The 14,118-nt window shown below is 45.3% G+C and overlaps 1 protein-coding gene across 4 annotated transcripts in view; it reads right to left on the reverse strand.

Moving 5' to 3' along the window:
* The window catches only part of RFC1 (replication factor C subunit 1), a 131,688-nt gene that overhangs the window by 53,760 nt on the left and 63,810 nt on the right, over nt 1–14,118 (reverse strand). For 3 of the 4 annotated variants that reach the window (XM_063922722.1, XM_063922712.1, XM_063922732.1), the window contains exon 6: nt 5,191–5,268. The exons of the other annotated variant lie outside the window; for it this stretch is intronic. In XM_063922722.1, coding sequence (XP_063778792.1) covers nt 5,191–5,268 — 78 coding nt within the window. The remainder of the gene's footprint in view (nt 1–5,190; nt 5,269–14,118) is intronic. 4 annotated transcript variants of the gene reach the window in all.

Raw genomic sequence — 14,118 nt, forward strand, 5'->3', positions numbered from 1 at the left:
AATTATCGGTAAGTAAATTCTTATTTTCTCTAACGTCCTAAGTGGATGCTGGGGACTCCGTAAGGACCATGGGGATTATACCAAAGCTCCCAAACGGGCGGGAGAGTGCGGATGACTCTGCAGCACCGAATGAGAGAACTCCAGGTCCTCCTCAGCCAGGGTATCAAATTTGTAGAATTTAGCAAACGTGTTTGCCCCTGACCAAGTAACTGCTCGGCAAAGTTGTAAAGCCGAGACCCCTCGGGCAGCCGCCCAAGATGAGCCCACTTTCCTTGTGGAACGGGCTTTTACAGATTTTAGCTGTGGCAGGCCTGCCACAGAATGTGCAAGCTGAATTGTACTACAAATCCAACGAGCAATAGTCTGCTTAGAAGCAGGAGCACCCAGCTTGTTGGGTGCATACAGGATAAACAGCGAGTCAGATTTCCTGACTCCAGCCGTCCTGGAATATTTTCAGGGCCCTGACAACATCCAGCAACTTGGATTCCTCCAAGTCCCTAGTAGCCGCAGGCACCACAATAGGTTGGTTCAGGTGAAAACGCTGGAACCACCTTAGGGAGAAACTGAGGACGAGTCCTCAATTCCGCCCTGTCCGAATGGAAAATCAGATAAGGGCTTTTACAGGATAAAGCCGCCAATTCTGACACGCGCCTGGCCCAGGCCAGGGCCAACAGCATGACCACTTTCCATGTGAGATATTTTAACTCCACAGATTTAAGTGGTTCAAACCAATGTGACTTTTGGAACCCAAACTACATTGAGATCCCAAATTGCCACTGGAGGCACAAAAGGAGGCTGTATATGCAGTACCCCTTTTACAAACGTCTAAACTTCAGGGACTGAAGCTAGTTCTTTTTTGGAAGAAAATTGACAGGGCCGAAATCTGAACCTTAATGGACCCCAATTTCAGGCCCATAGACACTCCTGTTTGCAGGAAATGTAGGAATCGACCCAGTTGAATTTCCTCCGTCGGGCCTTACTGGCCTCGCACTACGCAACATATTTTCGCCAATTGCGGTGATCATGTTTTTGCGGTTACATCCTTCCTGGCTTTAGATCAGGATATGGATGACTTCATCCGGAATGCCTTTTTTCCTTCAGGATCCGGTGTTCAACCGGCATGCCGTCAAACGCAGCCGCGGTAAGTCTTGGAACAGACAGGGTCCTTGCTGGAGCAGGTCCCTTCTTAGAGGTAGAGGCCACGGATCCTCCGTGAGCATCTCTTGAAGTTCCGGTTACCAAGTCCTTCTTGGCCAATCCGGAGCCACGAATATAGTGCTTTCTCCTCTCCATCTTATCAATCTCAGTACCTTGGGTATGAGAGGCAGAGGAGGGAACACATACACTGACTGGTACACCCACGGTGTTACCAGAGCGTCTACAACTATTGCCTGAGGGTCTCTTGACCTGGCGCAATACCTGTCGAGTTTTTTAATCATGTGGACGACTTCTGGGTGAAGTCCCCACTCTCCCGGGTGGAGGTCGTGCTGAGGAAGTCTGCTTCCCAGTTGTCCACTCCCGGAATGAATACTGTTGACAGTGCTATCACATGATTTTCCGCCCAGCGAAGAATCCCTGCAGCTTCTGCCATTGCCCTCCTGCTTCTTGTGCCACCCTGTCTGTTTACGTGGGTGACTGCCATGATGTTGTCCGACTGGATCAACACCGGCTGACCTTGAAGCTGAGGTCTTGCTAAGCTTAGAGCATTGTAAATGGCCCTTATCTTCAGGATATTTATGTGAAGTGATGTATCCAGGCTTGACCCTAAGCCCTGGATATTCCTTCCCTGTGTGACTGCTCCCCAGCCTCGCAGGCTGGCATCCGTGGTCACCAGGACCCAGTCCTGAATGCCGAATCTGCGGCCCTCTAGAAGATGAGCACTCTGCAACCACCACAGGATGGATACCCTTGTCCTTGGTGACAGGGTTATCCGCTGATGCATCTGAAAATGCGACCCGGACCATTTGTCCAGTAGGTTCCACTGGAAAGTTCTTGCGTGGAATCTAGCGAATGGGATTGCTTCGTAGGAAGCCACCATTTTTACCCCGAACCCTTGTGCATTGATGCACTGAGCCTTGGTTCGGTTTTAGGAGGTTCCTGACTAGCTCGGATAACTCCCTGGCTTTCTCTTCCGGGAGAAACACCTTTTTTCTGGACTGTGTCCAGGAACATCCCTAGGAAACAGAAGACAAGTCGTCGGAACCAGCTGCGATTTTGGAATATTGAGAATCCAATCGTGCTGCCGCAACACTACCTGAGATAGTGCTACACCGACTTCCAACTGTTCCCTGGATCTTACCCTTATCAGGGAATCGTCCAAGTAAGGGATAACTAAAATTTCCTTCCTTCGAAGGGATATCATTTCGGCCATTACCTTGGTAAAGACCCGGGGTGCCGTGGACCATCCCTACGGCAGCGTCTGAACTGATAGTGACAGTTCTGTACCATAACCTGAGGTACCCTTGGTGAGAAGGGTAAATTTTGACATGAAGGTAAGCATCCTTGATGTCCCGAGACATCATGTAGTCCCCTTCTTCCAGGTTCGCAATCACTGCTCTGAGTGACTCAATCTTGAATTTGAACCTCTGTATGTAAGTGTTCAAAGATTTTAGATTTAGAATCGGTCTCACCGAGCCGTCTGGCTTCGGTACCACAATAGTGTGGAATAATACCCCGTTCCCTGTTGCAGGAGGGGTACCTTGATTATCACCTGCTGGGAATACAGCTTGTGAATGGCTTCCAAAACTGCCTCCCTGTCAGAGGGAGACGTCGGTGAAGCCGACTTTTGGAAACGGCGAGGGGGAGACGTCTCGAATTCCAATATGTACCCTTGAGATATTACCTGAAGGATCCAGGGGTCTACTTGCGAGTGAGCCCACTGCGCACTGAAATTCATTGAGAACGGGCCCCCACCGTGCCTGAGCTTGTAAGGCCCTAGCGTCATACTGAGGGCTTGGCAGAGGCGGGAAAGGGTTTCTGTTCCTGGGAACTGGCTAATCTCTTCAGCCTTTTTCCTCTCCCTCTGTCACGAGCAGAAAAGAGGAACCTTTTGTCCGCTTGCCAACAAAGGACTGCGCCTGATAATACGGCGTCTTATTTTGAGAGGCGACCTGGGGTACAAACGTGGATTTCCCAGTTGTTGCCGTGGCCACCAGGTCTAAAAGACCGACCCCAAATGTCCCTTTTCAAAGGCAATACTTCCAAATGCTGTTTGGAATCCGCATCACCTGACCATTTTACTGGTAGAATTGGACAACGCACTTATACTTGATGCCAGTCGGCAAATATTCCGCTGTGCATCATGCATATATAGAAATGCATCTTTTAAATGCTCTATAGGCAATAATATACTATCCTTATCTAGGATATCAATATTTCTAGTCAGGGAATCCGACCATGCCAACCCAGCACTGCACCTCCAGGCTGAGGCGATTGCTGGTCGCAGTATAACACCAGTATGTGTGTAAATACCTTTTTGGATACCCTCCTGCTTTCTATCAGCAGGATCCTTAAGGACGGCCATCTCATGAGAGGGTAGAGCCCTTGTTCTTACAAGCGTGTGAGCGCCTTATCCCCCCTAGGGGGTGTTTCCCAACGCACCCTAACCTCTGGCGGGAAAGGGTATGCAGCCAATACTTTTAAGAAATTATCAATTGTTATCGGGGGGAAACCCACGCATCATCACACACCTCATTTTATTTCTCAGATTCAGGAAAACTACAGGTAGTTTTTCCCTCACCGAACATAATACCCCTTTTTGGTGGTACTCGTATTATCAGAAATGTATAAAAACATTTGCCATTGTCTCAATCATGTAACGTGTGGCCCTACTGGAAATCACGGTTGTCTCTTCACCGTCGACACAGGAGTCAGTATCCGTGTCGGCGTCTGTATCTGCCATCTGAGGTAACGGCCGCTTTAGAGCCCCTGACGGCCTATGAGACGTCTGGACAGGCACAAGCTGAGTAGCCGGCTGTCTCATGTCAACCACTGTTTTTTTATATAGAGCTGACACTGTCACGTAATTTTCAACAGTACATCCACTCAGGTGTCGACCCCCTAGGGGGTGACATCACTGTTACAGACACTCTGCTCCGTCTCCACATCATTTTTCTCCTCATACATGTCGACACAAACGTACCGACACACAGCACACACACAGGGAATGCTCTGATAGAGGACAGGACCCCACTAGCCCTTTGGGGAGACAGAGGGAGAGTATGCCAGCACACACCAGAGCGCTATATATATATACAGGGATAACCTTATATAAGTGTTTTTCCCCTTATAGCTGCTGTATGTTTTAATACTGCGCCTAAATAGTGCCCCCCTCTCTTTTTTTAACCCTTTCTGTAGTGCAGGGAAGAGTCAGGGAGCTTCCCTCCAACTGAGCTGTGAGGGAAAATGGCGCCAGTGTGCTGAGGAGATAGGCTCCGCCCCCTTTTCGGCTGCCTTATCTCCCGGTTTTTTGTATATTCTGGCAGGGGTTAAATGCATCCATATAGCCCAGGAGCTATATGTGATGCATTTTTGCCATGTAAGGTATTTCTGTCATGTTTCATTGCGTCTCAGGGCGCCCCCCCCAGCGCCCTGCACCCTCAGTGACCGGAGTGTGAAGTGTGCTGAGAGCAATGGCGCACAGCTGCAGTGCTGTGCGCTACCTTATTTGAAGACAGGAACGTCTTCTGCCGCCGCTTTCTCCGGACCTCTTCGCTCTTCTGGCTCTGTAAGGGGGCCGGCGGCGTGGCTCCGGGACCCATCCAGGCTGAACCTGTGATCGTCCCTCTGGAGCTAATGTCCAGTAGCCAAGAAGCCCAATCCACTCTGCACGCAGGTGAGTTCGCTTCTTCTCCCCTTAGTCCCTCGATGCAGTGAGCCTGTTGCCAGCAGGTCTCACTGAAAATAACAAACCTAAACTAAAACTTTCACTAAGAAGCTCAGGAGAGCCCCTAGTGTGCACCCTTCTCGTCGGGCACAGAAATCTAACTGAGGCTTGGAGGAGGGTCATAGGGGGAGGAGCCAGTGCACACCAGTTAGTCCTAAAGCTTTCTTTAGATGTGCCCAGTCTCCTGCGGAGCCGCTATTCCCCATGGTCCTTACGGAGTCCCCAGCATCCACTTAGGACGTTAGAGAAACTACTGTTAAAAACATGTGGCTCAGTAAAGAAACATGGTAGTGAATAGGACTCACCTCTTCATCCTCTGCAAGCTGCAGCTGTTTAGCAATGGCTGCATCATCCACCGTAGACTCCTCTGTGCTTCTACGTGGCTATTACATGAGGCAAAAAGAATCTTGTTTAGACCTACAGTGATGCTTGAAAGTTTGTGAACCCTGCAAAATTTTCTATATTTCTGCTGAAATTTTGGCCTAAACTACCTCAGATTTTCACAACTCCTAAAAGTAGAAAAAGAGAGCCAATTTAAACAAATGAGACAAAAAAATAGACATGCTTATATTTTTATTGAGGAAAATGATCCAATATCACATATGTGAGTGTCAAAAGTATGTGAACCTTTAGGCTTTTGAAAGTGAAATTATTTTTAATCTATGGGATGACTATCAGGTGTGAATGGACAACCTGTCTTTTTAAAAGAACGGATCTATCAAAACCTGATGTTCACAACACGTTTGTGGAAGTGTATCATGCCACGAACAAAGGTAGTTTCGGAGGACCTCAGAAGAAGAGTTGTTGATGCTCACCAGGCAGGAGAGGTTACAAAACCATCTCTAAAGAGTCTGGACTCCACCAACAGTCAGACAGATTGTGTAGAAATGGAGGAAATTCCAGACCATTATTACCCTCCCCAGGAGTGGTTGATCAACAAAGATCACACAAAGAGCAAGGAGTCTAGTTTGCAAGGTTACAAAAGGTACTCAAGGTAACTCTAAGCAACTGACAGCCTTTCTCACATTAGCAAATGTTAATATTCATGAGTCCACCATCAGGAGGGCACTGAACAACAATGGTGTGCATGGCAGGATTGCAAGGAGAAAGCCGCTGCGCTCCAAAAAACATTGCTGCCCATCTGCACCTTGCTAAAGATCACCTGGACAAGCCAGAAGGCTATTGGAACAATGTTTTGTGGACAGATTAGTCCAAAATAGAGCTTTTTGGTTTCAATGAGAAGCATTATGTTTGGAGAAAGTAGAACACCCCATTCCTGCATAAAAACCTTATACTATCTGTAAAACACAGTGGTGGTGGTGGTGGTGGTGGTGGTATCATTGTTTGGTCCTGTTTTGCTGCATGTGGCCCAGGATGACTTCCTATCATCGATGGGACAATGAATTCTGAATTATACCAGAATATTCTAAAGGAAAATGGCAGGAAATCTGTCAGTGAGCTCAAGAGAAAGTGGGTCATGCAGCAAGACAATGACTCAAAGCACACAAGTCATTCAACCAAAGAATGGTTAAAGAAGGATAAAATGTAAAATTTTTGAACGGCCAAGTCAAAGTCTTGACCTTAATCCAATTGAAATGTTGTGGAATGACCTGAAGAGACCAGTACATGGGAGGAAACCACCAACATAACAGAGCTGAAGCTGTTTTGTACAGAGGAATGGGGTACAATTCCTCCAAGCTGATGCTCAGGACTAATCAACAATTACCAGAAACGTTTACATGCCGTTATTGCTGCACAAGGGGATCATACCAGATACTGAAAGCAAAGGATCACATACTTTTTTTTTTTTGAAATTCTTTATTTATACGTGGTCAGATACATAAAGAGGGCATTCTAGGAATACAAGGGACAGATGGCCAACATAGCCAGTGTCCAAAATGGACCACAATTTTTCAAATGAGTAACAGGGTTAGTTGGTGTGGGAAAAACAGTCAAGTTCAAACATGGGGATCAGGGGGGGGGGGGGGGGAGGAGGAGGAGAAGAGAAACAGGGGGGGGGGGGGGGAATAACCACATTTGTAACCGTACATAATATAAGTCTTAAGAGCAGCAAGATCATAACAGGGGGGGGGGGGGGGAACGGAGGAGAGACGAAGACAGAGAGGGTAATAGGGGGAAGAGATAATTGAGAAGGTTAAGAGATGAGATGAGGAGGGATATCAGGGGGAGAAGGGAGTGGGTGCCCATGGGTCTACGGGAGGGGCGGGGGCGGGTGGAGGGAGCCAGCTAACCACGTTCAGCGGTGAGCCAGGGAGCCCAGACCTGCTCGAAGACGTGGCCCCGGTCGTGGAGGTAATAGGTTATCTTTTCCATTGAGGCGATGTGCCAGATTTTAGCTTTGAGGGATAGTAGGGAGGGTGGTAAGGGGTTCTTCCAGTTGAGGGCGATCAGTGATTTAGCTGCGGCCAGAATGTGTGAGGTTAGCTTTTGGGAGAATTTATTGAGGTGTGGGGGGGGAAGACACAGTAAGGAGACCCAAGGGTCCTTCATTACAGGGGGTTCTAGAAGTGAGTTGAGGAGGGAGTGGACCAGATCCCAGAAGGGGACGATAACCGGGCAGGTCCACCATATGTGGAGCATAGTACCTCTATCCCCACAGTTCCTCCAGCAGGCTGAAGAGGAGGACGGGAAAAATTTGTTAAGACGGTCGGGGGTATAGTACCAGCGGTAATAAACTTTGTAGGCCGTTTCCTTAAAGGCGGTGGCAATAGAGCTTTTAGCAATGCCTAGTCTCATGTCCTCCCAATCCTGAGTTTCAGGTGGGGGCCCGAGGTCCCGTTCCCATGCAACTTCATGGGGCCGGGATAGGGGCAGGGAAAAATCCAGTAGGAGAGAGTAAAGTTGGGAGATTATGCCTTTGGAGGAATGAGAGTTGACACATAGGGATTCAAAGGGAGTAAGGGCACGGAGTAAGGCGGTGGAAGGGAGGGAAGTTAAAAAGTGGCGTATTTGTAAGAATTGAAAGGGATTGAGTGGTTGTGAGGGGATTTTCTGCTGGAGGTCCGGGAGGGACAGCCATTGGCCTCGGTCGGCAAAGTCAATTGGGAATTTAAGGCCTAGGGTTATCCACGTCCGGGATCTCGTAGCTGAGAGTCCGGAGGGAAACATGGGGTTCTGCCAGATGGGGGTTAAGGGTGAGGGTGTGGTGGTGAGACCCCACTTCAGAGAGAGGGTGTCCCAGATTTTGAGGTTGAATTTGATGGTGGGAAGAAGTTTAGAGGTTGGGGGTCGAGAGGCGGAGGGGAGTCCCCATAGGGGGGTCAGATCTGGGATGCCAATGAAGGCTGCTTCGATGTCCAGCCAGGAAACCGATCCTGGAGGAGCGTAGGAAGTGACAATGTGGGATAAGTGGGAGGCGAGGTAGTATAATTTGACATCGGGAAGTCCTCTGCCTCCCATGGAGGTTGCTCTTTTCAGAGTGTTGGCAGCAATGCGGGGAGGTCTGTGGTTCCAAATAAAGCGTATAAGGGCTCGTTGGATATTGCGGAGGAAGGGAGCCGGGACCGCCACAGGGAGAGTCTGGAAAAGGTAGAGCCATTTGGGGATTATGGTCATTTTAACTGCTATGATCCTGCCCAGCCACGAGATGAAGAGACTGTTCCAAGAGGTCAGGTCGGCTAGTGTGTTGGTAAGAAGGGGTGGGAAGTTTTCCCGGAAGAGGGAGTCGTAGCGCGGGGTTAGGTATATCCCTAGGTATTTTATCTTTGTGGGGTGCCATTTGAGTTTAAAATTGGTGCGAAGGGACTCAGCCTGGTGTTGGGGGATATGTAGCATCATGGCCTCAGATTTGGAGTAGTTGATCTTGTAGCCTGAAATAAGGCTATAGGCTTGTAGAACCGAAAATAGGTTTGGGAGTGAAATAAGGGGCTGAGTGAGGGAGAGTAGGATGTCATCTGCGAAGAGGGAGATTTTGGGATCTGTGGGGCCTACCTTTATTCCGTGTATATCCGGATGTGCTCTAATTTGGGAGGCAAGGGGTTCTATAATAAGGATATCAGAAGAAAACTGTATATCCCGCACAAAACATAAACAATAATAAATGGTAATAAATGGATACAATGTATTTAAACCAGCAATTGCAATAATATTCTTACATTCATTTAGTGTCACAGCTGGAGGTGCTCCACGGAACTGAATATCACATACTCTAATACCGGAAACCCAGAGACGATTTCCCACAGAAAAAAAGTTCCTTTGTGGAGCACTCTTTTATGTAAATAATTGGAAAATGATTATTAATAAAACATAACTTTTAATTGCTCATATTCATAAAAACCTTTCTGGACAAGATCATACAATATAATTATAATGAAAAAATATTGAAAATATATATACGCTCACCAAAATAATATTGGTAGTGGTGGTATTTTAAAACATCAAAAAGGTAAAGTACCTATGACACATCTACACACCGGTAATTCCACTAGGATTTTGAAGCTTTAAATGCTATTACATAATCATCTCCAGCTAATGATACCCTTGAAAGTAATCCTCATAATTAGTCATATAATTCTTTCATATGATACCTATTAGTAATTTGGCATAAAATTCTGAATATTGGATAGCATGACAGATTATCCTCTCTCTATGTCCTCTCCCTTATCGACTGTCAGATACAAATTGTGATGGACACACTGGGGATAGAAAGGAACAGCGTAGAGGTATGCCACCCCTTCTACTGCCGCCGTCTTCCGTGAGCGGACGGGGGTGAGAGCGGGACCGGCAAACGCTGTTCACGAAATAGAGATACAGTGATGAGCCCTAGATCCTCCGTTTGCGGTGTTAGATGGTCCTGGTTACACTAGGCATAGCAGGAGCCAAATTCGCCACCGGGAGGAGGGCAGACACCGAAAATGGATAGGATAGATACATAAATCACATGTTTGTAACTAGGCTCCTGGATGGATATATATGGGTTAAGTCAAATAGTTACATTCCTAATCAGCCAAACTATGAGTTTCTGAAATGTATCCCAGAAGTGATGATAAATTACTAGATATCAATATGAGTCGATGGTATATTGTGCCTTTGGATACTTTAGAAAAGTGTGTGACACTGTATCCCTAACGTGTTTATATTCGGTTGTTTAACACATGTTTGAAAATTAGGGACAGCGTGAGAGTCTGCAGCCCTTTCTACTGCCTCCGTCTTCAATGAGCGGACGGAGGTGAGAGCGGAGCTTGCAGGCACGCTGACCGGAGACAGAGATACACAGTGTACAGCCCTACTCCCGTATGCGGTGTTAGGTGGCCCTGGTTACTAGGAGCATTGCAGGGACCAAAATGCGCCGCCGGGAGAGGAGAAGACACCTGAAAGGACAGGGTACCTGACTCTTTTGGCTGGAGGGTGTGGATGTGTGCAGGCTGTTCCCCCTGCAGCGGGGAATCAGCAGACGGCCAGAACGCGTTTCACCACGAAGGGCTTAATCACCTGTGAGCCTGACCGGAGTCAGGAGGTGTGTCAGTATTTAAAGAGGGTAGAACCAATCCTGAAACGGGGACTAATTGCCCCATCATTGATTGCCTAACTGGCTAGTAGTTTAAACCTGATGATACGAGCAGAGATATTCTTGTTAAGACAATGCCCAATTAGGCATAATCAGAAAAGGGGGCAATGAGTATTTTAATAAGACACATAGACAAAGATCAGTGGGTGTTGTGACAGATAATTTTTCATCAAATTAACACTTATTACAATATATATTCTCCATTAAGTACACATTATTTATACATTTACAGAGGATTTCTCGTTTACAAATTCATGATATCAGAATACTTGATTAAATTGTCCTTCCCGTGGTGATAATCTATTAACCACTGGGGTGGATGTATGAATTTATACACTTTATATTTGAATGCTGTGAGGAAAGTAAAGGGGCGGGGAGGGAAGGGAAAAGAGGGAAGGTTGATCACTATATTGGTGTGGGTGGGTTTGAAGTGATTGGCAAAAAAGAAATACATAAGTGTTTGTAAAGTGAATATGAATAAATTAAAAGTGAATTAAATGAAGGGAAACCGGAAGGTGAGGGAGGAGGAAATTGACAAACGGAAATTGCCCATTGTAGTGAGCAAAATACTATAGTGATTCTAACTGGTGTGTTTAATTGTAAGGCTTAATAGGAAGTAAAAGATGAGGGGAGAGTGACAGAAGAAAAAAAGAAAAAAAAAAAAAAAAAGGGGGGACAGGTAGGGAATTAATAAGTTGGGGAAAATTGTGTTGTTTTAACAATGTATCCATATATTAGTGTATGTGATGATAAGTGATGAATACATAGACATACGTACATCTACATCCATATGTATATACATACATGTACACATGTAGACATACATGTACATATACACATGCAATGCGCACGTTTTTGAAAGTAAGTATTGAGAATGGTGAGAGGTGCATAATTACAAAAAAGAGAGTGCACGTGTACAAATATAAGAAAATGAATACCATACCACACTATCCTCTCAGGTGGTATGCTGGTATCCATGTATATTATGTATTAAATGAAAAAAGTTTTTCAAATATATGTTGTATATCGAATATGGTACAAAACACAAAATTAGATTTTTCTGCAATTGTACCACGACCAATGTGATCTATTGTATTTTGTGCAATTGTGGCAAAAGATACATAGGTATGACGACAAGGATGTTAAAACAAAGAATTTTGGAACACTGCGGATCCATCAGGAACGCGGCCAGAGATTTGGCGAACATGAAACAGATCACATCCGTTGCTAAACATTTCCACTATAATCCCTCACACAGAATGAAAGTATTCTGTGTGGACAAGATTAAACCAAATATCAGGGGCGGAGACACGACCAAAGCGCTTCTCCAAAAAGAGAGCAAGTGGACATTCATGTTGGGTACCCTGGGACCGGATGGTCTCAATGAGTCTATCAATTATAACATTTTTCTTTGAAAGCGTAATCTTTTGATCAAAAAAATCCATCAATTACAATATCTCTCTTTTAAAGTGTAATTTTATAACAGATACACAGGATAATAGATTAGGAAGCCCAGGGGTCCCTCTAACCAACTAGGGACCTGAAGGGTAGAATTAAGGCTTAATCTTCTATGTAGAATTATATAAAAAAATAGACACACTATATTTCTGGACCATATCCCTTTCATCCAGCCTGTTAGCTCTAGAATCTGGCTATGTCTTATATGTGCTTCCCTAACTTACAGTAGGGTAGTAATATATCATACAACATATATTTGAAAAACTTTTTTCATTTAATACATAATATACATGGATACCAGCATACCACCTGAGAGGATAGTGTGGTATGGTATTCATTTTCTTATATTTGTACACGTGCACTCTCTTTTTTGTAATTATGCACCTCTCACCATTCTCAATACTTACTTTCAAAAACGTGCGCATTGCATGTGTATATGTACATGTATGTCTACATGTGTACATGTATGTATATACATATGGATGTAGATGTACGTATGTCTATGTATTCATCACTTATCATCACATACACTAATATATGGATACATTGTTAAAACAACACAATTTTCCCCAACTTATTAATTCCCTACCTGTCCCCCCTTTTTTTTTTCTTTTTTCTTTTTTTCTTCTGTCACTCTCCCCTCATCTTTTACTTCCTATTAAGCCTTACAATTAAACACACCAGTTAGAATCACTATAGTATTTTGCTCACTACAATGGGCAATTTCCGTTTGTCAATTTCCTCCTCCCTCACCTTCCGGTTTCCCTTCATTTAATTCACTTTTAATTTATTCATATTCACTTTACAAACACTTATGTATTTCTTTTTTGGCAATCACTTCAAACCCACCCACACCAATATAGTGATCAACCTTCCCTCTTTTCCCTTCCCTCCCCGCCCCTTTACTTTCCTCACAGCATTCAAATATAAAGTGTATAAATTCATACATCCACCCCAGTGGTTAATAGATTATCACCACGGGAAGGACAATTTAATCAAGTATTCTGATATCATGAATTTGTAAACGAGAAATCCTCTGTAAATGTATAAATAATGTGTACTTAATGGAGAATATATATTGTAATAAGTGTTAATTTGATGAAAAATTATCTGTCACAACACCCACTGATCTTTGTCTATGTGTCTTATTAAAATACTCATTGCCCCCTTTTCTGATTATGCCTAATTGGGCATTGTCTTAACAAGAATATCTCTGCTCGTATCATCAGGTTTAAACTACTAGCCAGTTAGGCAATCAATGATGGGGCAATTAGTCCCCGTTTCAGGATTGGTTCTACCCTCTTTAAATACTGACACACCTCCTGACTCCGGTCAGGCTCACAGGTGATTAAGCCCTTCGTGGTGAAACGCGTTCTGGCCGTCTGCTGATTCCCCGCTGCAGGGGGAACAGCCTGCACACATCCACACCCTCCAGCCAAAAGAGTCAGGTACCCTGTCCTTTCAGGTGTCTTCTCCTCTCCCGGCGGCGCATTTTGGTCCCTGCAATGCTCCTAGTAACCAGGGCCACCTAACACCGCATACGGGAGTAGGGCTGTACACTGTATCTCTGTCTCCGGTCAGCGTGCCTGCAAGCTCCGCTCTCACCTCCGTCCGCTCATTGAAGACGGAGGCAGTAGAAAGGGCTGCAGACTCTCACGCTGTCCCTAATTTTCAAACATGTGTTAAACAACCGAATATAAACACGTTAGGGATACAGTGTCACACACTTTTCTAAAGTATCCAAAGGCACAATATACCATCGACTCATATTGATATCTAGTAATTTATCATCACTTCTGGGATACATTTCAGAAACTCATAGTTTGGCTGATTAGGAATGTAACTATTTGACTTAACCCATATATATCCATCCAGGAGCCTAGTTACAAACATGTGATTTATGTATCTATCCTATCCATTTTCGGTGTCTGCCCTCCTCCCGGTGGCGAATTTGGCTCCTGCTATGCCTAGTGTAACCAGGACCATCTAACACCGCAAACGGAGGATCTAGGGCTCATCACTGTATCTCTATTTCGTGAACAGCGTTTGCCGGTCCCGCTCTCACCCCCGTCCGCTCACGGAAGACGGCGGCAGTAGAAGGGGTGGCATACCTCTACGCTGTTCCTTTCTATCCCCAGTGTGTCCATCACAATTTGTATCTGACAGTCGATAAGGGAGAGGACATAGAGAGAGGATAATCTGTCATGCTATCCAATATTCAGAATTTTATGCCAAATTACTAATAGGT

Source organism: Pseudophryne corroboree, chromosome 1 (genome assembly GCF_028390025.1).
Source record: "Pseudophryne corroboree isolate aPseCor3 chromosome 1, aPseCor3.hap2, whole genome shotgun sequence".
Taxonomy (NCBI): Eukaryota; Metazoa; Chordata; class Amphibia; order Anura; family Myobatrachidae; genus Pseudophryne; species Pseudophryne corroboree.